We start from the raw sequence: 23,949 nt of genomic DNA on the forward strand, positions 1-23,949 counted from the left end.
GCAACATTAAATAATGTCTAAAAAGCCAAATAATAAGAACTTCCACATTGCTAAGTACAGATTTAAGGGGCAATCTAGGCTAACACATGGAGTGGAAATATACTTATGCAAACCTGTGGCTTTTCATTCCTTTTTTCTTGTTCAACCCCCTAAAAACTTCTGCAATGGAGGCACAGGCCCCTGCATAGTGAATTTACGCTTGATAATAGCCTTGTTTCCTTGCACAGCCTTCACCATTTTTCATGAAGCATTCAGAAGTAGCCCATAGTCCATCCCCAAACCGAAACCACTGGCCTGTGTGCTAATTATATTGGCAGAAGGGAGTACTATACATACACCCACAACTCCAACGCACCCACGCTAAGTTGAAGAATGGCTTTGGCATCAAGCTACTGTATGAATTGCAGCAACACAGTGTTTCATGCAAGCTAATTTATGCTATTAAGTTGAGCTTTATACCACAGAGTGCAGAGAAGTAACATTTGCTTCTCAACTGGTTTTCTCTCTCCGTAGCAGAAAGCTATTTTATGAAGATAAGGAGCAATTACACCAGTTATTCTGGCTCAGACTGAGAGTCCACATAATTATGGCTCTGCTTCCAACAGTGGCCATAAACACTTTCAGTGAAAGTGGTATTTTTGATAGTTCTCCGAAATCATTGGTTTAACATGCAACAAAAGCCAGACAAATGAACATAATGTTGGCCATTACTAGAAAGCTGTTAGCGGCAAAAAGCATGATTTTATTCATAAATAAATCTCTAGCGTGCCCACATCTGGAGTGGTATGCCATTCTCATCTCCACACCTCAGCAAGGACAAGGCTAGAAAAAGGGACAGAGAAAGGTAACTACAATTATTACAGGAACAAGGCAGCTGAATTGCAAGGAGCGAGCCCAAACAGATGGAACACTTCGGTTTGGAGCAGAAAAGCCTGGGGGACAAAACTGAGGGTTCCAAAATCACAAGTGTAACAGAGGATTTAACTGCAGCACAATATTGCACAATACTGCAACAAAAGGGCATTAAATGAAACTAGCAGGAAACTAGTATAAAACAGGTAAGAGAATAAGTACTTCTTCACGTAGTGTCTAGTGAACTGGTTAACAGTACTGTATTCATAAAATAATTTAGCGCAATTAATTGATAACAGATACATTAAATGATACTAAAGGGAACAGGCAGGGAGGTACCCTCCAACATCCATAATTTGGGGACTGTGGATACTGGGGAAGCAGCAGCCCCCAGACAAGAGGCCAGGCTTGCATCCCTTCCCTAAATAGTATATCCTCCTGCCATTCGCAGATACAGAACACTTGGCAAAAAAGACCATTAGCAGGGTATTTCTTACATTCCCTAAATACTCTCCCAGCCTGTCACAATTTTCTGCCGAGGGGAAGAGACTGAAGTGGGTTTTTTCTACCTAGTCACCCTCATTGGCATTATCTTGCAAGTTCTGGTCCAGTCTCCTCAAATTTTTTGCATCCACAGCACTGTCTAAGAGTTTCACAGCTCTACTGCCAGCTGTTTGAAGAACTGCCTCTTCCTCTTTGTTCTGACTTGGCTTCTAGCAACTTCATTTGATGGAGCTTAGCTCCTGCGCTGGAAGAGACAGTGTACTGTCAATCCCTATAGCCCTGGGCACGTCACTTATGATGGCAGTTGTTCTTGGTGGGTTTGTTGTTGTTGTTTTTTTTCTATTTTAAACATAGGCTAAAGCACCCTGCCATAGTCTAGCACTCCTCATATGGGATACGTTCCATAAGCCTGTGCTCAGTCTGTTCTTCCTCTGGACCTCTATTCAGTTCAAACACATTTTTTGAGATGGCTCGAAATTTCACACAACACTCCAGCTAATTGTGAGCCAGAGGATTATATACCACCACTGTAATCTCTGGTCTTTATTCCTTTCCTAATTATTCCATGTCTGATTTGCCTTTTGGCTTTCTTACTGCTTAGTCAAGCTCTCAGCTGACACTTCAACAGAACAAACCATCATAAATCCAATGAAATAAGCTGACCACCACCACTGATATGAAGAACAGTATCCCCCACAATGCATACATATTTAGCACTTTGAATTTCCTCAACAATTTTATGGCTCAATGTATCTCAAACAATATCAAGGGCTTTAAAATTCTTCATTCTGATTTGACCTTAGCTGTAAGTTACTCCCAACAGTATCATAGAATCATAGAATCTTCATGGTTGGAAAGGACCTTTGAGATCATCAAGTCCAACCATACACACACAAAAAAAACCCCAAACCCCTACAGCCTCTGCCACTAGAATAGTGGCAATAGGCTTTCTCATCTTACTGCTAGTCTTCTCTTCTAGATCATTTAAGAAAATAACTGAACTGCAGAGATCCCAAAAGACTTTCACTGATAAACTACTTCTACTCCAAGAGGTGGCCATCTACTTCTCCAACCACCCAACAAAACCAAAAGCCACTATCTCCACACCTCTGCCAGTCAAGTCCCAGGAGTCTTCAATCCAGTTGGTTTCATTGATTCCTTTAATATCCTAAATTCCACCTTTCAAAGATGAAATACACAGTTTGTACACACCTAGTTGTTCACACTGTTATCCTATTAAACTTGCTTACTTGCTTGGGCTTCATTTTTCCTCCTTACAGTTAGATCTTCAAAGGTCCTCAGAACTTACCAGAACCAATTCTAAAATAAAATTCATTCCTGTTGCTATGTATTTAGTATAATTGGAATCCCTGGTGACATCCAAATGAGCCATTGAAATGCAAGTCCATAGTTCTTTCAAACAAAGAAAAATTAATGGAAAGAATCTGTTTTCTTCTTACAGTAAAATGCTTGTCGAGTCTGGTTTACAGCTCTTCCATAGAAAGACTATATAAAGCCTTGGTTTTATATTATTTAAGAAGAACAATTAAATTAAGTTTCTATATTGTTAGGACGAACGTTCAAAGATGAAAGCATATGATTACTCTTTCTGTTCTCAGTATACCGCACAGCATATCCACCAGCGAGGATTCCCAAGCACTTTAAGAAGTATAAATAAACCTAATCTGCACAAATCTCTCATGAAAATTTGAACAGGCTGACAGCAAGACTTGCCTCATATTTGGAATTTTCATCAATTTTAGTCATATTGCAGAATACCAAGTAAGGAAACTCCTTAGGCAGGGTAGAAGGATAGAGAACAGACGGAAGTGAACTTAAAAGTCTCCTATAAACTAGACTATATATAAAAAGAGACTAAGTGTGTGGCTGAAGCCCCATCAGGACAGTTCTCCAAAAAAAGCTTAAAGAGATATCAGTGGAAATGTGTTGGGGTTTTTTAAAAGGAGAAAATTAGTACACATAAGTCCAAAGAAGGTTTTGGGGATAATGGTAACAGTAATAAGATACTGTTATAACAAAGAAAGCATGATTCTAAAAGCTTATTTGTCTGCAAGACAACAGATTTTTTGCAGCTGAGAAAAGCAGTAGTAATAAGTGAACAATTTCCATTATTTTCATGGTATGTCGTACTATTCTCATTTTCTTCACACCAAATTTCAGGCGAGTAAGGAAAGGCCAAATATCACAAAGCCACCAAAGAACACAGTCTTCAGAACTAAAAGTTTTTGATTCATTGTTCAGTATGCTATTTTTCTGGCATTTAGTTAAGCGACAGACCACTCAAAATATGCGTTCTTGATCTGTCTAAATATTTAAAGTAACAGACTAACATAAAAACACGTCCAGAGTATTTCACACTCAGTTATACTATATTAGGCAAATTTTGTAGTCATAGAATATTTTAGTATATATTACAATACATCTTATGCAAGTGGTATTTGGTTTTATATTTAAATTATTAATTATCTTAATTTTTTTTCATTTTTATTTCTAATATAAATATCTTCCCAGATTCTGTTACCACTTATTTGTCAACTAAAGGCCAAGAACATATATACTGCTGAAAAAAAATAGCCTTACCTCCATTGCTAATGCTGCGGTTTGCTGGTCGTAATGATTCAGAAGATTAGGCATAAAGGTGGTATTGTAAGGCAGATCCTGGCACATCCGCAAGATGATGGGCTCACAAGAAAATAAACTGTGCCCTCTTGTGTGCCCCACCAAAACATCCAAAAGCCAAAGGTACCAGAACATCCAGCTAACAGCCATCCTTCCACAATGGGAATGGGGCCAGGTTTTGAGCCCAGTCAGAAAGCCCTTTGAACTCCTCATGCACCTTCAGATTTCACTTCAGTGGCAATATTTTCAGCCCTTGTTTAAGATTCTTCAAAATTGGAATACTCTTTGTATATGACATTCTTAGCTCAGTCCAGAAGGTGATGTATTCGAGACCGACGTGTGAGAAATCTTGCCTTTTCTTTTCTCAGTATTATATAGCATGTATTACATTAAGGTATTAAAATGTTTAACCGCATTCCCACACAACTGACCCCATCGTGACAGAACAGCAGTCGAGTTACGTTCTTTTGTTAGGTAACCTAGAATAAAAAACACAACAAATAAAACACAGTCAAAATCATTGTAATTGATTTTAGCTCTAAATAGCCTGGCATACAAATTGCTTCAAGTTCTCATGTGCAAGACTAGAGGGTCCCTTGGTAAATTTTAATCCAGACTATTTCTGATGGAAAAAAAGCCAGTATGCTGTAAAACTACCCAAAAAGGATGGGGAAAAGGGGGAATGTATTTACTATGAAGAAAATATTTTTAGAAAACCCCACACTTTTAATTTAACCAGGCAAGCATTACTATTGTTGACCACACTGAAACCAAGCTATTTATGACTCAGCATCTCCGCTGGTACATTCACATCGATAGCATCTCTTTAGTTGCACGGCCTCATTACTTCTGCTGAATAATTATAAAACAAAAACAAAACAGTCACCACCACCAATACACAAGTCCCAACTTGCAGGACTGAAGACTACAGTTCTGCCCAACAAGCTACAGTCATGGTTTGGCTACCTGTGTACAAATATGTAATTTTAGTCCAGTTGTAAACAGCTTTTTTGTTGTCTCTAATGCATTTTCCTTGAACACATCTCACATCTTGCTTTCCAGAAGCTGTCACAGCAGCTAAGGATAAGCCAGAACACAGCGTTCTTTGACCACCCCTTTCTCCACACACTCTCGAAGATGGAAATTGCAAAGGTAGCTACATATGGTTGCTCTGCCAGTTCCACCCTACCTATAGAGCCAATTTAAACAGCAGTCATTCCTCAGGGTTGGATCTGCATTTTCTCAGCACTAAGGGGCTGGAGTGAAACAAGCAGAACGGGGACTCAGCATCTTGTACTCATCGACTGGAGAAACAAACTCTGAAATTGGAGGCTAAAGCAGGGGAAAAAATTGACAGAGCCGTAAGAGTACAAAGAGGCCCTTCTCTTACAACAATTTTGTCTTACAGCAATGCAATTTGCAAAATTCAGTCTCTAACCAACTGTTTTAAAAAATATGGTTAAAAAAGGCTAACAGAAATTTATAAATTCTGTTTGAACTAGAAAACCCTAAGTACTCCATCGATATTTCCAAGAGTAGGCAATCACAAATTTGAACAGACTTCCAATCTTGAGAGAGTAATGTTTTTCCTTAGATATTCAGGAAGGGAAATAAATTCTACATGTCAGAGAGGGAAAAAGTGTTTCCTTCCTCCCTAATGCAAACTTAGTGAGAGATATGAAAGAGTTAATTACCAGACTTCTGCTAGTATCATCCAATCAAAAAAGTTACGTGTGCACACTTTTGTTTACATAGGCCCATCTTATGGTCAGAAAAATTAAATACCATATACCTCTTTAAACCCTGATATACTTTGTGGGTTGGACTAGATAATCTTGAGAGGTTCCTTCCAACCTAAACAATTCTGTGCTTCTGTTCAAGATCATGTGCGGCAATGTTTTTGGCTGTAGCTGTTCAAGACAGGCTGGTAAAAACAAACATGCAAATAGGAAAAAGACCGAGATGCTAAACATAACCATATTAAATTAAGTTCATTGACAACTTGCTTTCACAAGCTGCTGCCTCTCACAGCTATTGACGGGGAACCCATGTTTGAAGCAGCATTGAAGTATATAAAGAAAGGAACACAAATAGTAAAACTGTTCCAAATCTAGAAAAATAAAACATGACATAGAAAAGCAGAAAAGGGAATAAACTACACCTTAAGTGAGGTCGTAGAACCAAACAACACAGCTCAAATCAGTGTCTTGCTTATATTCTGAAACAAGCAAGTGTTGCTGTGAAGAGCAGTACACACTCTGAATTTAAACGATAAAAATTAGCCACAATGTTTGAGACATGCTACATCTAACCACACCTGATTTCAGTCCAATTTCAAGTTCACATTGCCTTGAAAAGCTATGTCCTTCTCATCTAAGGAAGCCATTTCTCAGACTTATTTTTCAAGAACTTGGTGCCTCTTTCAAAACATAACAAAATACCCAAAGACCTGAACTATCCCATCTTCCAGGCCAGCATTACTTAACTCTAAAGGTTTCCGTATATTCTCACATCCTGACCAGAAAATTTCAAGTTACATACAAAGTCAATTCCTACTTAGTTTTGTACAAGATGCCTAATCCTCTTTAAATCTAGCCTTTTGATTTTGACGTTTTACTAATAGCTTCCTAAACTCAGGAAAGGAAGCCTTTCCAGTTCATTGTCATCTCCAAAACACTGGCTTCAAGCAATGTTTTTTCTTTTTCCCCAAACACTTTGGCCACCAACTCCAAGAGACTTTATTCAACAACTTCAACAAAGTCAACTTGTAGAGTGGATTAGCGATTGACTTTTTAGCATGCTTTCTATAATTCAGGTGCCATTCCAGCAGTGATCTGTAGATAATGCTTCATATGAGAGGTTCAGAAGCAACATGATTCTATAAGATGAACTGTACTCACACTAAGTATTGTGTTAAAGTTGGAAGCACAAACATTGGGCAAATCCAGGTCAGGATCTAGAGTCTTTGGAAAAACTCCAAGAACACTTCACAAAAATCATCATATTAATGACATTCAAAGTAGAGACTCCAAACAAATCCACCCATCCTCTGACTTCTTCACAACCTCAAACTGAAAAAAACATGCAAAAACCCAGACTCAATAAGCCGTGAAAAGTTCTAACTCTGCAAAAAGCAGAAAAAACATTCATCATGTCTTGTTGGGACTTTTCCATTTTAAGCTTGAGATCTTATTACCATATAGTATCATAAAGGAGATGAAGAATATATTTACTAGAGCCAGAAAAGAATGTCAAATTATATAGCCTAGTCATACAGTGCCCTTTCATCAAAAAAAAAAAACAAAACAAACCCAAACTAGGTGAAATGAAGAAAAAAGACAACTACATCATTGCGAAACGACAGGAAAGTTTTGCAAACGAGCATATAGATAACCTATTAATTGGTGTAGACAGACGAATGCTGTAATAAGCAATCTTCAGTGTCAAGATAGTTTCTTACCACAGATCCAGTTCTGTATACTCTTTGTTAAGCTTCTACATATGAAATGTTGTGGTTATTTTTATATGTATATGAAAACAAAACAAAACACTTTCGATGACACTGGGGATAAAAGAGGAGGAGGGGATACCTACCCATCTACCCCAAGGCACTGCAAAAAACTGTGGGCAAAAGGGGTAGGAAACAGCTATTTTGTTAGGTGGTTATGGATTTATACATTATTTATAATCGTAAGAAGTTCATCCAATTCCTGCTGTAAAGGATAAATTAAGACATGCATAGATGACTATTATAAAGAGTAAAAAACGCAAAATGAAAGGGATGACTCCCACAAGTGAAATTTTTTTTTCAAATAAATGTTAAAGTTACTAAGGGGGCAATGAAAAAAAAGTCATCAGACTTTGGAAAGAAAGCATGTAGGTGGATTAATTCATGGTTATCTGTCCCAGAGAAATGAGGTGATAAAACAAACCAGACTCCTCCTCTACAAGTGAGAAGACAAGAGGAGAATGTCACCTTAGTCATTCCCCACCCAATTCTGATCACGGAGAAAGGAAAGGAACTCATTCATTGCATACAAGCACTGGCAGCATTTCCCCAACCCATTCCCACCCACATGAAGGCACAAAAGGAGAATACATTATTCTCCCAACTCCATTTTAATTAATCAGTGGGAAAGAAACTCCAGTGCTGTACTCCCCTGTTTCAGTTCTGTTGTGTATTAAGGGAGAACCACACTATAATCCCTCACATCTTCTATTTCAGTTAGGAGACCATGGAGTAAAGAGGGCAAATGCTACAGTCTCCCACTCTCCCATGCTCCTCCTCACTATACTACAGGGCAGAATGAAGACGCTGAGTATCTCTTCGTCTCCTTTCCTTCCACACAGTGACACCACGACAGTCCCTGCTCTGCTCCGTGCAGGGAGGATGGAAAGGCAGAAACACCTTCTGGTGAGATTCTCTATGTGTACAGAGGGACAGGTCTAGCATTTCCCTCCATTTGAGTTCATATTTCATGGCAAGCTAAAGGAACTGGAGAGGGAGCTAGCTATCATCCCTTAGACTGGGAGAGGAGGTAGGGTGCAAGCTGAACTAGCATCCCCTTCCCCTTGAATCCTCACTGTGTTTTAAGGGCAAAAGGAACAAGCGCACACACGGGACTAGCATCCTCTTGGCTTCCTGCCGCATTGCAAAGGAAAAGGATGGATATAAGTACGTAAGACTAGCATCCCTTCCTCCTGGGTCTCTGCATCCATTGGAAAAGGAGAGTGTGTGGGGATAGAGCTGGCATCCCCTTGGGTCCCTGCTGCCCTGCAAAGGGAAAAGGGCAAGGGAGGCATGTGTGGGACTGGCGTCCCTTTCCTCCTGGGTCACCGCTACCGCACTGCAAGGAGAAAGGAGGGAAGCATGGGACTAACAACCTCTTGGGTGCCCAATGCGCTGCAGGAGAAAAGGTGGGCGTCTGTGAAGGCGGGGCGATGGCACCCCCTCCTCCCCGGGTCCCCACTGCACTGCTGGGGGAAAGGGGGACAGTGGGTCCCCTTTCCTTTTGGGCCCCCACACAGCAAGGGGAAAAGAGGGGGAGGGCGCACATGGACCAACATCCCTCTCCGCCGGAGGAGAAGGCGGGGAGAGTACCCGGGACTCGCACCCCCCTCCCCTTGGGTCCCTAATGGCAAGGGATGGGAATCGCATGGGGATGAGCACCATCCCCTTCTGCTGGCTCCCACTGGGAGGGACGGGGGGCAGCGGGAAGGGCCGGGACCAGCATCTCCCGGCCCCGAGGCGCTGCTGAGGGAGAGGGAGTGGATCCGGCACCTCCATGTCGCTCAGCGGAGGACAGGACGAACATCCCCTCTCCTCCTGCCGCCCTCCGCATCGGAGCGGGGACTTAACCCTCCGCCCCGCTCGCTCCCCGCCCAGAGGACGCTTCATGGCCGCCCCCCACAGCGCCGTCTCCGGGAGCGGGTGTCTCTGCCCTTGGCGAGTGAAGCGGCCGCTGCGGGGCTGAAAGAACGACATCCCTGAGGGAAAACCCCTGCCCGTCTTCACACCCCACCTCACTCCCCAGGGCCCGGGTCCCCCCACCGTTACCTCAGCGCGGGGTCCCGCCGTTCCAACCCGGCTCCTTCCCTCAGGTGGCGGCGCAGGCAGCGGCCGCGCCTCCTCCTCCCGCCGCAGCGCCCGCCCCGCCCCCTCCGCGCCGTCACGCCCTGCCGCGCCCCGCCCCTCGCCCAGCCGGCGCCAACGAGCCAATCAGGACGCGCCCAGCAGGTTGCTAGGTAGAGCGGAACCTCCGTCTCCCCCCAGCGCTGGGGGGATCTGATTGGCTGGCGGCCTCCCCGGGGGGCCGCGGGAAGCGGTTGCCATAGCGACGGGAAGCGACCTTGCGGGAGGAGGAGGCCGCGCCGCCCGCGGGCGGGGAGGAGGAGGAAGGTGAGGGGCGGCCCGGCCCGGCGCTGGGGGTGAGGGGACACGGCGTCCGAGGGGACACGGGGGTGGACGGATCCCCTGGGCACACGGGGTGGGGGCGTGGGGGGCGTGGGGAGGGGGGACAACCGCAGTGGGGGCAAATGCTGTGGCCTTAAATGCATCACATTTAGTCCAATGGTGGTTTTCTTTTTGATCTGAGGTCTCGCTAACACCTTGGATTCTTTTTGGCGTCCGGGCAGGCCAGCCGTTGACTGCTCTTGTCTCGGTGATCTGCGGTCTCTGAGGGTTGTCACCTCCTTATCTTCTGCTTTACGCTCCTTGTGCACCTGCACTCGCTGGCAGAAGGTGGGGAACTGAAAAGTCCCAGGCCTAGGGAAAAACCCTACCAAAACATCAGTGTGTTATCAACATTTACCTCATACTAAAAGACCAAATACAGCACTGTACCAGCTGCTACGAAAATTAATAGGAAAATTAACTCTATTGTGGCCTAAAGGCTTCGGCAAACCTAGCTACTCATGCTAAGTTAGGCAAACAGCATGAATCACACCGAATTATAACCCTAAGTAATTTATTCTAATTAAAACTTACTTATTTGAGCTATACAACTCAACGGTGGGACACTGGGGAGAACAAACGCAGTGTGGCATGGGGAGGGGGATACAAACGCAGTGGGACAGAGAGGGACAGTGGAAAGAGAAGGGAGTACAACCTCCATAGGGCACGTGGAAGGGGTAACGGATTCAATGGGATGCAGGGAGGGGGTCTGATGGGAAGATGGAAGACCCCAGCGTGCTCATGCTGTGAGGAGAGAGGGTCTCTGATGCACCCAGTGGAGAAAGTATGAAAGCTACAGTGGGGGACACTGAGGCACAAAGAGCCTGGGGTCTGCCCATCTGCCAGCACTGCCAGCGGGGATTGGTGTTGCTTTTGGGTCCCAGGAGAGATTTCAGTGCGTGAGTGTACTTAGAACTATAAATGCTCAAAGGGACAGGGCATAAAGACATCATGCAAAGAGGATAAATGTGTGGGAAAAGCACTAATATATATTGACACAGGTACTGAGCAGCTGGGGTTTGCTAGTGGCTTTTAGAGTGGGGCAGGGAAAGCTGTCAGGGCATCACAGGAGATGGAGACGCTGGGCAGTGTAACTGTATGTGCTGTAGGACTAGGGAGGTTCTGGTGGACTTTGAGGTAAGAGCATCATAGGTCATCCAACTGCATAACAGGAATATAAACCCAGCAAAGTTTGGGGTAGAAAGGGAAATGCTTTATTCTCTAGGGATAAAAGGGACCTTGCTGTTGTCTTATTTAGGGGAGAAAAGGTGTTCGGGATCAATACTGATCAGTTCCCCTGGGTGTAATGTCACTGGGACTATGCAGTGCTGTGACAGCTCCTGGGAGGATGTTGGCCCTGCAGGACACAAGGAGACTGATGGGGAGCAGGAGAGGGAGTTAGAGGTTCTGGGCTTTGAGCAGATCCTGGAGAACATCTGTAATGTGGACACAGAGGAGAGCAGTCAGGTATTGATACCACTAGGGAGGGGAGATGGCTGGGTTTATTGGAGACCAAAGAGGGTACTAGTCCTTCAGAGCTGAGTGGTGCTGTGGGGTAAAGGGGATGGGATAGGATAGGATAGGATAGGATAGGATAGGATAGGATAGGATATTTCAGTTGGAAGGGACCTACAACAATCATCTAGTCCTACCAGCTGACCACTTCAGGGCTGACCAAAAGTTAAAGCATATTATTAAGGTCATTGCCTTTTAAACACTGACAGACTTGGGGCATTGACCACCGCTCTAGGAAGCCTGTTCCAGTGTTTGACCACCCTCTTGCTAAAGAAATGCTTTGTAATATCTAGTATGAACCTTCCCTGATGCAACTTTGAGCCATGGTTATGAAGAGAATGAGTATGGAAGTTAGAGCAGCACAGCAAAGGCATTGGTAGGGAGCAATGGTATGGAGGAGCACAAGGGATTTGGGGTCTGTCATTGGAGAATATCGCCTCTGGGATTGGCATATGGAGGTACTGATGCCTTGGTGGGCAACATGGAGCAGTGAGGAATGCAGAGTTATTTATTCACTGCCTGGCATAAAGGCGATCATAGGGGTACTCAGACCTTGGGTTCTTCTGCAGAGGGATGCACAACAGGTTGCCCAGAGAAGCTGTGGCTGCCCCATCCCTGGAGGGGTTCCAGGCCAGGTTGGATGGGGCTTGGAGCAACCTGGTCTAGTAGGAGGTGTCCCTGCCCAGGGCAGGGGGGTTGGAACTAGAAGGATGTGGACCTGTTGGAGCGCATCCAGAGCAGAGCCACAAAGATGGTTTGAGGGCTGGAGCCCCTCTGCTGTGAGGACAAGCTGAGAGAGTTGGGGGTGTTCAGCCTGGAGAAGAGAAGGCTCGGGGGAGACCTTATAGTGGCCTTCCAGTATCTAAAGGGGGCCTACAAGAAAGGCTGGAGAGGGACTTCTTACAAGGGCATGTAGCGATAGGTCAAGGGGTAATGGATTCAAACTGAAAGAGGGGAGATTTAGATGAGAGATCAGGAAGAAATATTTCACTTTGAGGGTGGTGAGCCCCTGGCCCAGGTTGCCCAGAGAAGCTGTGGCTGCCCCATCCCTGGAGGGGTTCAAGGCCAGGTTGGATGGGGCTTGGAGCGACCTGGGCTGGTGGGAGGTGTCCCTGCCCAGGGCAGGGGGCTGGAACTAGGTGATCTTTAAGGTCCCTTCCAACCCGAACCATTCTATGACTCTGTGATTCAGTAATTCTATGATTCTTCTGTAGAGCACACCCTGGCAGGGGTAAGTGTGGCTCGTGCAGTGCAGGGTGCACAGAGGTGATGATGCTGGGGAGAGGAAGAAATATCAGTGGCACAAGGTGCTGCAGGTGTCCAGGTTTATCAGTACTGTGGTGATACCATGCCCTGGGGTTTGTTGATGCCGTAGCATTGGTACCACAGAGATCCGTGAAGCCAGCTGGGCAAACATCAGTGCCTTGGTCACAGAGCCTTCCACGGGACTGGGGACGGCTGTGAGAAGACTGATGTGGTAGTGGGCAACACTGGTGATATCATGCCATCAGAGCAGATGTGGTAACTGAGGACAGGGCGTCACTGTGCAAAGTGCAGGTGACGAATGGGGAAGGCCTGGGTGATATCAGTGTTCTGCAGCTTGTGCGTTAAGGGCTAGCTAGTGGGAAAGGAGGAGTACAGTATTGGCCTCCTTGTTGTAAATCGTTGCAAATGTGCACTTAGCCTCCTGCCCTTCTCCTCTTGCCATCTTTCTGGCTGTCCTCCTACATATGAGGATCTGTTTCACATTATCTTTTCCCCCCAGAGCTATCCTCTTGAATTTTTCCATTTTGAATGCCCTATTTTGGCCTACATTCTAGAGTGTTTTTCTCCTACTGCTGTTTGAAGCATTTCTTCCGTGGCATCAATCATCACACTGTCTATTGTCGATATAATAATTTACAATAAAAATTACTTTCCTGTCTGAGCTTGAGATTGATTCAGTTAAATTCTGTTTATTTGCAACTGAACTCCTCGACTCTGCCATTGTCGTCACATGGGTTAATGTGATTAGGCTCTCTCTGCAAAAATGCATCCTTAAACCTCTGAGTGCACCAGGCTCTGTTGAACCACAAGGGCTTACTTCTACAGAGATGTGGTCAAAAACATTAATAAAGCGGGTCTACTTTTGAAGGACTTGTTTTGAGTATGGTTTGCACAAACCTCTGGAATGCCATTCCAGAGGGTTAAGCAGAGATTAACCCAGCTAAAGGAAATGATTCCAATGCCCTTAGTTAATATGATATGATCGTTATGTATTGTTAATCTCTCTTAAATGCAATCACATTTTTTTAAACCCAGGGCTTGACCCAACTTGTACTGAAATCAGTGAAAGTATTTCCATTGGCTTCAGGAAGATTTCAATTGGTCTAGAAATTGTCTTGCTGTTAGACAACGCCATTCATCTTCCTTGCCCTGTGAAATTAATGTATGTCTTCTTCAAACATCTCAAAAAGCATAAATCTCTTGGATCCCCACTCAGTATATCCTTTCGTTCAAACTGTGAACCATTCCTAGGTCTGGCTGTATTAACCCAGACAGTTTTGCTCTTTTTTAACATTTCTGCTCTGCCAGGCTCGCCTGCTCTCTGCAAACTGCGTAAGACAACTGCTTTGAAACAGCTGGAGATCTCTGACCAACTTGGTGTGAAGTTAATCAAACACGACCAGCCTGAAAACACTGGATATACCCATAAAACTTGGTCTTTCCCCAGACTTTCCCCCAAATCTCTTTTGCACTGATATTTATTATGCTCCTACATTGCCTTTTTATTTTTCCTAGGAGAAGGATATTAAATATTTTTTTAGCATCATGTGTCAATAGCTTTTCCTCTCTGAGTAGTGAACCAGCATTTTCCTTATATATATTTAAAGCTTGATTTCTTATTAGCCTCATCTCACATCTCTTGCTAGTTGAATGTTTTCAGATCAGCTGAGCTTGATGAATTTCGTTCCAGGATACGTGAAGAAGAAGCTGGAGCAATCTCTGGAATGTTATTTTGGGCAACCAAGGGAAACATGTGCTCTGAAGTGACACTGCACAGTCCTGACTTCACCAAAGAATTCATCCTGTAAATGCACGTTGCTGAGGTTGGAAATGGGGTTGCCTCCCTCCCCTCATCGCGATTCTGAGTGTAGCTGGGGAGATGAGGAGCAGCAGGGAGGGTGGTTGTGTGACTGTGCTAGCAAAGGGGCAGCCAGGGAGGGATGGCAACCTGGCACATCACGTACAAAGTTAAAAAGTTTGGCCACGCTCACCTTTTTGCTTGATGGTACCTGCCTTTGCAGCCCTGTTTACACATCAAGTGCATTAAACATCAAGTGCAATTCAGGCAGTTTATAGAATCATAGAATTGCCTGGGTTGGAAGGGACCTTTGGATCGTCTAGTCCGACCTTCAACCTAACTCTGACAAAAACCATCACTAAAGCATATCTCAAAGCACTATGTCTACCTGTCTTTTAAATGCCTCCAGGGATCGTGCCTCAGCCACTTCCCTGGGCAGCCTCTTCCAATGCTTAATAATCCTTTCAGTGTAAAAATTTTTCCAAATATCCAGTCTAAACCTCCCCTGGCACAGTTTGAGGCCGTTTCCTCTTGTGCCATGGCCTGTTCCTCGGGAGAAGAGCCCGACCCCCCCTGGCTACACCCTCTTTCAGGGAGTTGTAGAGAGCGAGAAGGTCTCCCCTCAGCCTCCTTTTCTCTAGGCTAAACAATCATACGACTTCTGCTGTAAGCCACATTTTTGGCACAGAAGGAGCACAAGAGGGTCCAGAGGCACGTTTATCTCTTTGGGATACGAGTTGTTAACATGCCAGCTCGCGGAGGTGCTTTATGAACGCAGCTTCTCCAGCCCCAAGAAAGCAGTGTCTGCGTAGGGAAACTGGAACATGAATCCAGGGCTGGGAGTGTGCTCCAGTGACAACTGATGTTTTTGTGACTAATGAGAAGGTTGTCCCTGAAAAACAGGACATGGTTGCCTGAACCTGTTTTTTTGGCATTGGAGAGGTTTCTCTAGCTTGTAATGTTGTATTTCTGCGCATTGGAAAGGGCAGGGGCCTTGCATAAAAACAAAACAAAACAAAACAACCCGGTAAGTGATGCCATCGTAATGCATATCCCAAATGCACCTACTCAGTTGCACAAGAAGCCTCTAACATTGGCCAACTACAGAATGTGAGGCTTTGAAACCTTACGAATTCTTTTCGGTTTCAGTGGCTTCTCTGTGGGAAGTTGAAACTTCAGTGTGCAGATAATAAATTATTTAAGGATCTCTAGCCAAAAAAAAAGAAGAGAGAAATAACTCAGACTCTTGTAAGGAACTTATTTCCTAACCACAGACCATCACCAGATGCAGAGAGCAAGATATAACCGATTTTTCATTTTTTTCTTTATACTTCTTTGATTCCATAATAACTTAGGGAAGAAAGGAAGGAAAAACTAATCAAAAGAGTTGATGTGCCCAGACAGATCCTGCAGTGGGTTTTGAAGGTTAATCTTCCACTGATATAAACAGGAATTTTGTCTGGGTGAGGAATGGGGGAATGGGCTTTCATGAAGATGTGTCTTGGGAGCCTCAGAGCTGTATTAGCTAGAAAGGTCCATTTGCTGGCTGGTCTTGAGGTGCTTGCGTTCAGGGTAGGCTGGCAACACAATACTGGCGTTACTTAATGGAGTTGCCTTTTCTTTTGTTCCAAAAGTCCTATTATTCACCTTGCCACCATGAAGCTTTAAAGCCAGCTGTAGTGTTCACAGAAAAATTGCCTAATAACTATGTGCAGGGAATGGAGATATTTTTTAATGTGGTAAAGAAATGACTTGGTTTTCAGGCTGCTGCAGCTTAAGCCTCCAGTCTGGAAACTGGATGCCTGAGGTGAGCAATGGCATTATCCTGCTGAATCCAGCTGCAGGATAGAAAATGAAGGAAAAAAGGCCTTTGCTGTGTTTGGGCAAAAATTTATGAAGAAATGGCTTTGTCTGAATGTGGTCCTGTTATTTGGTGTCACAAAAGGGAAAGTAAAATTTTGTGAAATGTCCTATTTACTTCACACAAGATTTTTTGTTTAAAAGAGCAGCACAGTCAGTCCAGACCATCAAAACCAATCTACCTGAACACAGGACCCTGAGAGATTTCAGTCAATTCTGAACCATTCTGGATTTCATTCTTTCAGTTAAGTGTTTCAGAAACAAATTGGCCCTTTGAGACTTGGCATTATATGCCCATCAAAATCAATAAAAACCTAGCTAGTGTCACTTAAGCTGATGCACAAGTTATCTGTAATTTTCAGTGCCAACAACTGGAAAGAGAAATTCTGTATACTTTCTAGCTTGCTGCAAATATCCTGTTGTGGTCATTGATGCAGCAAAAATCAAAGGCATATGCAACAAGAATTGTGATGGGGAAGACTTGCTTAATTCTTAAGTATTTATACCACATTAGTGCACCAAGGCTCCACCAGAAAATCTGGCCTTTACTGTCACCGTTACTGTGGGTACACAAAATAAAAGCTTTTACCCTAACTGACTTTCAAGTAATTTTACTTGTATCATTGCTGTGCTAAGAAATCATTGGATTCCTTCTTGAAATTATTTGCTTTTCACCAACATAGTGTGATGGAGTAGCACAGAGATAATGTTGGTCTTTGTTCTGTTCAGTTGCTGTACCCATTGGTGCAGACAAGACATCAGAGGACCCACTATCTCCCGTATCTATGGCATTTGCACCTCCTAGAAACTTGGATGGCCTCAAGCTACAGACCAAGATGAGCACATGGACTCCGCTGAACAATCAACTCATGAATGACAAGGCAAGTTCCGTGCAGATGGGTCAGATTCATAGAATCACGGAATCGCTGAGGTTGGAAGGGACTTCTGGAGAACATCTAGTCCAGTCCCTCAAGGCAAGTCAGATAGAGCATTTGCTTAGGGTGTTGTCCAGTCGGGTTTTGAATATTCACAAATCTGAAGACAAATTCCCAGGTTCACTTCACAAATTCTCAAGTCCTAGAAAAATTTAACTGATGTTTTTGCTTGTATAGGTCATGAGTGATGGAATAAGAATGTAAAGATTTTGTAAAAACTGAAAAACTGAAAGTTCTAATATACATCGTTTGAAGTGTACAAGTATTTACTTCAAACATTATTACTTTACCAAATCAGTTGCTTTTAAACCACACAAAAAAGTTTATTAAATTATTAGTGGAAGTTACCAAATTATTGCTTTTTCTGCTCCAGAAGACTTTAGTTTAACTCCAGAGCAAACTGAATGTCAGCGTAGGTTTCCAAGTGGCCTACGTGCTCCATCTTAGCTCGCAGGAGAGACCTTAGTACCCATGCTCTGGCTTCTCTGCTGAGGCCGGCAGTGCTGAAGCTAGCTTGATATTTTGGAAACTGAAGTGATGCACTCAATTTATAAATAAGAAGATGCATTTCCTAGCTCCCACTCTGTATACTATATCGGGGATCTGCTAACGTAACTGAGGGGGTTTTGGCTCAGGTATCACCAGGACCATATTCTTCCCTCAGAATTCAGTTTAAATTTCTGTTGATGATTCATAGAATTTAATCCAGCGTGGGCCATTACATCATGTAGTCTGGCTTCCTGGATTTCTTGAGCCCTCTTGTTTCTCACAGTTCTCCCAGTCTTGATCTCAGTAACTAGAATTTGGCTAAAATATATCTTCTACGAAGGAATGTAGACTTCATTTGGGTTATCAAGAAAGGAAAATTTCATCACTTCCCTAATAATTTTCTCATGATTAATCCCCTATACCATGAAAAGATGAAACCTTGTCTCCTGTCTGAATACCTCTAGCATTACCTTCCATCATTTAAATCTTCCCCTGCTAGCTTATTAAACTCTTCTGTAACCAGTATTTTTTCCTTGTGGAAGGACTTTTACCCTACTTCAAGCCAACACTTGAACTTTTTTTGATAAACTAAACAGATTGAGCTCTTTGAAGTCCTTTCAATCTGGCATATTCTCCAGCCTTTGAATCATTTTAATGTCTGTTTCTTACACTCTTTAAAACATATTTTTACAGATGCACATCACTGTGCAATAAAGTATGATCTAACTAGAAATAAGTACGTGGGTAAAACCACCCTTCCCCACCTTCTTACTCCTCTGCTCCTTGGGCAGTCTGATGTTGCATTGGGCTGCAGCAAAACCTTTAGGAACTCGTATAGGATTCTTCTATACTCCAACGCTTAATGATGTTCCAGGTAAGAAAGAACTTACCATAATCTCCCAGACCTGTGCTCAGTGACGTGCTTGTTAGTAGAAGAGGCCATGAGGGGCAGGAGTGGTGGGAATTCATAGCTGATCCAAGGCAGAAGTGTTTAAGCTCCATCTAAACCATTGTTAGGAGCAGACCCAAGGACAGTTAGTAACATAAATTTGCTACCTGTCTAATTTTGGGTGATCCTGGGGGTACTCCATTAGTAGTTCCTGTAGAGTTCCCTGGATTTTCAAACATGCTGGAGAGTACACTTGTCTGCATTGTTCGAAGGTCCCAGCTCTCTCCTACCTATTGTACATCCTGTGTCCTGCTGCCTCCATCTGTGGTTTTCTGCCTTTACAGCAGCTGTTAGAGCAGAAAAGAGTGTCCAGCGTGTTACTACTGGAACGTGGGCAGTCATGATTGCTTCAGAGCCAGGATCACCATCAGGGACAGACCAAAGTCAAGAAATCAGAATTGGGAAACCTTGAATTATGCAGCATTCATGGTCAGAAAAGCAGAGGTGGAGTCTTAGCTATGGCAAGATTGTGCTACAGCTGAGGATGGAGCAAAGGTAGGAGATAGGACAGCTTGCTCACCCGCAGCAAAACCAAACAGACTTCAGTGTCAGTCCTGCTGACTAAGGAAGGACTGGAAGTCAGGAGATGGTTTGCCTTCTGCTGTACAGTGACTCAGTCGTGGGGTAGAAGAGCCCCCGGTGGCATTTGCAGGAAGGGCTGAAGGACTTGGCCAAGCAGCCTTGAACTTGAGGTTGTTTAAAACTACCTGAAGACGTGGATGTGAGGTGGCAGGTCTCAAGAGCAACCTAGGCTTCAGGCTGCGTCCAAAGCCAGCCAGCTTAGGTACAACTCCAAGGCCTTGGGGGAGAGGACAGTAAACACGGGCTTGATTAAGGCAGTGGATGATTATACCAATTTTGGGCCATTCTGTTGCTAATTAATGCTTCCAAGTGCCTGGAGTAGGCAGAACTTTTTGACAGAGTTGGCTCAGATGTATCTCCAAGAATGCTGAGAGCAAATAACGTGTCTTTCTTTGATCAAAGACCATTAACATTGCTTTCAGTTATATAAATACATCCCTGCTTCATTTGAATTATCCAACCCAAAACTTAGATCTTTGACTATTCATCACTTGCTTGTGGCAAATCCTTTTCCAAGTTCAGCTTGTTAGGGTTTGGGGTTTTTTTTTTTTGTTTTTTTTTTTTTTTTACTTTGCCAAGTGTCCCACAAGCAAATAAAGCAAATAATAACTGTCAACATACAAATAAAAGAAATGTCATTTTCCACCCCTTGCAAGAGACACTCCTGCTGGGAGAGACAGAGCTAACACTGTCAACTGCTGTACCAGACATCAGCACTGATGTCTTTCTCTGCAGGAACCTTCTTCGCAGGCTGTCATAGCGATAACATGTTTGGAGTTTATAATGATCAAGCATGTTTTCCTAGTTGTGGTTAATAGCTGGTTTTATGTGCAGTTATAACCTGGGCTTTTTCCTCTTTGATCTGTCTTCTGGAAAAAACATCTACAGCATTTCCTCACGTCCCAGGTCACAATCCTGCGTACAGAAGGCAGTTTTGTGGTAGTGGGAAGCCACGTGCTAGTGCTCTCTCAGGTCTAGCTCCCTATGGATAAAGGTCAGCATCATAAATCCTCTGCTGTATTTTGATACTGATCATCCTTCTTGTTAGTTGTCATTGTAAAGTGGGCAGGGAACAAAGACTGGTCTCAGTATCTTACTCCTGATGGTCTTGCTGTGTAGAGATTGAAGCCATTGCCAGGGCCATATGATAGCTACCTAATGTCTTCACCTCAGGAAAAATGAAATTTCTAAAATAAAGAGATGAGAAGCCCAGCTTCTGGTCTCACCAAAGCATGTGAGGCACCACACATCACTGTATGCCCAAGAGAGCAGAATGCTATGTTGGCACATCGTGTGTGCAGTAGCTGCAGAGAAGGGAGGTGGAGATGGGAGGTAGCACATGGCAGCTGGTCTGCAGAGCTTTCCTTCACAGTCATGCATACATAGCCCTTGAACTTTAGGGACTCTTCTTCAGTGAAAGGAACCTTACCCAGGAACCAGCCTGGAGAGTTGAAGAAGATCTGGAAGAAGTAGATGGGGCCTTCTTCAGATAACTAGAAGAAGCCTCATGTTCATAGGCCTTGGTCCTCCTGGGTGGCTTTAACCACCCTGATATCTGCTGGAAGGGCAACACAGCAAGGCACATGCAATCCAGGAGGTTTCAGGAGTGCATTGGTAATAATTTCCTGATACAGGTCATCAAGGAACCAACGAGGGAAGATGCTCTGCTGGACCTCATACTTACAAAGAAGGAAGGACTGGTTGGGGATGTGGAGGTTAGGGACAACATTGGCTGCAGGAGATGATGAAGTTCAGGATACTGAGAGGAAAGAGCAAGACAAATAGCAGGATCACAACCCTGGGCTTCAGGAAAGCAGACTTTGACCTCTTCAGGGATCTATGTGGAAGAAGCGCATGGGATGTGGTCCTGGAGAGAACAGAGGTCCAGGAAAATGGATTGATTTCAGACTTTAGTAAGGCTTTCAATACTGTCTACCGTAACATCCTCATAGACAAGCTGATGAAGTATGGACAGAGAGTGAGGTGGATTGAAAACTGACTGACTGGCCTCAAAGGATTGTCATCAGCAGGATGAAGTTCAGCTAGAGGCCAGTCACTAGTGGAGTACACCAGGGGTTGACACTGGAGCCAGGATCATTTACATCAACAACTTGGATGATGGGGCAGGGTGCACCCTCAGCAAGTTTGTAGATGATACAGAATTGGGATGAGTAGCTGATAGACAAGGTGTGTGTGCTGTCATTAATCATAGAATCGTAGAACAGCCCAGGTTGGAAGAGACCTGAAAAGATCATCTGGTCCAACCTTTCATGGGACAGGAAGCCTAGATGAGATTATGCAGCATCTTGTCCAATTGTGTCTTGAAAAGCTCCAGTGATGGGGACTCTACCATGTCCCTGAGCAGGTTGTTCCAGTGATTAAGAGGGACCTTGGCAGGCTGGAGAAATGGAATGATTGTCTGGAAAGTGGCTTGGGAGAGAATGACCTGGGAGTCCTGGTGAATACCAAGCTGATCATGAGCCAGCAAAGGAGGCCACCATCATCTTAGGCTTCATTAGGAAGAGTGTAAGTGGTAGGTCAAGGGTGGTGATTGTTGCCCTCTACTCAGCACAGGTGGGGACAGATCTGGAATGCTGTGTCCGTTTCTGGGCTCCTCAGTACAAGAAAGACATGGACTTACTAGAACAAAGCCAGTGTAGGACCACAAAAATGTTTCAAGAATTGGAGAATTTGATGGATAGGGAAGGGTTGAGAGATCTGGGGTTGTTCAGCCTGGAGAAAAAAGGCTCACAGAGAATGTTATCAATGTGTATACATATCTGATGGGAGGGGTAAAGAAGACAGAGACAGACTCCTATTGGTGGCATCCAGTAAAAAGAAAAGAAACGATAGCCACAAATTGAAATACAAGAAATTCCATTTAAAATAAGAAAAAACATTCTTGCTGTGATGGTGGTCACACACTGTAACAAGTTGCCACAGAGGTTGTGGCATCTCCATCCAAGAAGAAATTCAAAACCCGTCTGGATCTGGCCCAGAGCAACCTGCTTTAGGTGACCCTGTCAGGGAGTTTGGACTAAAAGATCTCCACAGGTTCCTTCCAAACTCTTCCAATCAGTGATTTTGTTTATATTTTGTAGGTTACATAGACTGTTTTTCAAACTGTGTTTTTCTTGGGATATATTGAGTCCCCTTTAAGCATTCAGTTTTATTTGTATGTGTATGTTTTGTAGGTATTTGAAGAAAGAAGAGCTCTACTTGGAAAATGGGTAAACTTTTCCCTTTAAATATATATTTAAATACAGCTAGATTTCTGAACTGATCAAGAGATTACTGTAATGGGAATGTAAAGCATATTCTAATTTGTAAAAGGTGTTCATTTTCCTGATGTGGATGTGAAAGCGAGTGAACTGTAACTGCTTTACTTTTGAGGAAGGTGAAGGTGTAAATTCCCACATTCTGTAAGTTCTGAACTTGGGAAATTATATTCCATCATCAGAATGATCTGAAATGATAAGAAGCCCTGGGAAAAGTCTGTGAAGTCTTCAAAGAAGATATGGATGTTTAGGTCTTGCCATTGCCTGCTAGCAGGTCTTTGAAACTACTAATAAATAGTGTGTTATCTACCAAGTGCACACATATGGCTCCTAATACTGCAATCATTGAGCACCTCACAATCTCGTACTGTCGTTATCTTCCCAGCTCCTAGATGAGAGAGGGAAGTGCCGTCACCCTGTTTTGCAGATGAAAAATTGAGGCACAGAAAGACATGAGATAGGATTTGTCTGCCCCAACCAGAAAGGATTGCAAGTTAGACATTGGAGACGGGGTTTCTCTGGCTGGGTGTGTATGTCTGAAACAATATTTAAGCCTGGCTGGTTTGGTCATCACAGGTTCCTTGTACAGTCAACAGAGAGAAAGCAGTACTTCCAGAGAGAAATTCATCTCACTTCATGTAGGATAAAAGAACGGCCCCCTAGAGATGCATATTTCTTTCTGTAGCCTGTGAAGGGAGTCCTAGCTGGCTGCTGGAAAGGAATACAACTCTAATTGACCTACCCAGGAAGCTGATGGCAGAGCATGCAATGGCACAAGGTTTGCCCTAGTCCTAAGCTCACCCCTTAAATATATCGCATTGCGCTTTCTCTTTTATAAGGCAAAATTCATTTACAGGCCATTACGGGAAGGCAGCTGTCATCTGCTCAGTCTCCTGTGCAAACAGGAATACGGACTCAGGGACTTTATTGCAATAAATGAGTGAATTCAGCTGAATGTATTAATGTGGCTCAGTAGTAACTGTATGGTTGAGCCCTGCACACATCTTTATAAACAGAACCAAAGAACCAGCTACGTGGTCACATACGGTACACAAACTACATAGAACTATAGAAATGATGCTCCGTGTCAGCACTCTTTGATCATAGAATCGTAGAAACTCCATGGTTGGAAAGGACCTTTGAGATCATCGAGTCCAACCATACACACACAAAAAAACCCCTACAGTCTCTGTCCCTAGAGCATGCCCTGAAGTGTCACATCTAGACTTTTCTTAAACACCTCTAGGGATGGTGACTCAACCCCCTCCCTGGGCAGGCTGTTCCAGTGCCTGACCACTCTTTCAGTAAACGAATTCCTCCTGATATCT

At 43.8% G+C, this 23,949-nt stretch overlaps 2 protein-coding genes across 3 annotated transcripts in view; one reads left to right on the top strand and one right to left on the bottom strand.

Annotated features, from left to right (window-relative positions):
* The window catches only part of FZD3 (frizzled class receptor 3), a 61,347-nt gene extending 51,755 nt beyond the window's left edge, over window positions 1–9,592 (bottom strand). For both annotated transcript variants that reach the window (XM_054195378.1, XM_054195379.1), the window contains exons 1-2: window positions 9,554–9,592; window positions 3,958–4,475 (exon numbers count right to left, since the gene is read on the bottom strand). In XM_054195378.1, coding sequence (XP_054051353.1) covers window positions 3,958–4,209 — 252 coding nt within the window. In that variant the 5' untranslated portion in view covers window positions 4,210–4,475; window positions 9,554–9,592. The remainder of the gene's footprint in view (window positions 1–3,957; window positions 4,476–9,553) is intronic.
* Window positions 9,593–17,173: 7,581 nt separating this feature from the next.
* FBXO16 (F-box protein 16) overlaps window positions 17,174–23,949 on the top strand; it is a 31,759-nt gene continuing 24,983 nt past the window's right edge. The window contains 2 exon segments of the mRNA XM_054196497.1: window positions 17,174–17,269; window positions 22,538–22,573. Coding sequence (XP_054052472.1) covers window positions 17,174–17,269; window positions 22,538–22,573 — 132 coding nt within the window.

This window comes from Rissa tridactyla, chromosome 3, assembly GCF_028500815.1.
Source record: "Rissa tridactyla isolate bRisTri1 chromosome 3, bRisTri1.patW.cur.20221130, whole genome shotgun sequence".
Lineage (NCBI taxonomy): Eukaryota > Metazoa > Chordata > Aves > Charadriiformes > Laridae > Rissa > Rissa tridactyla.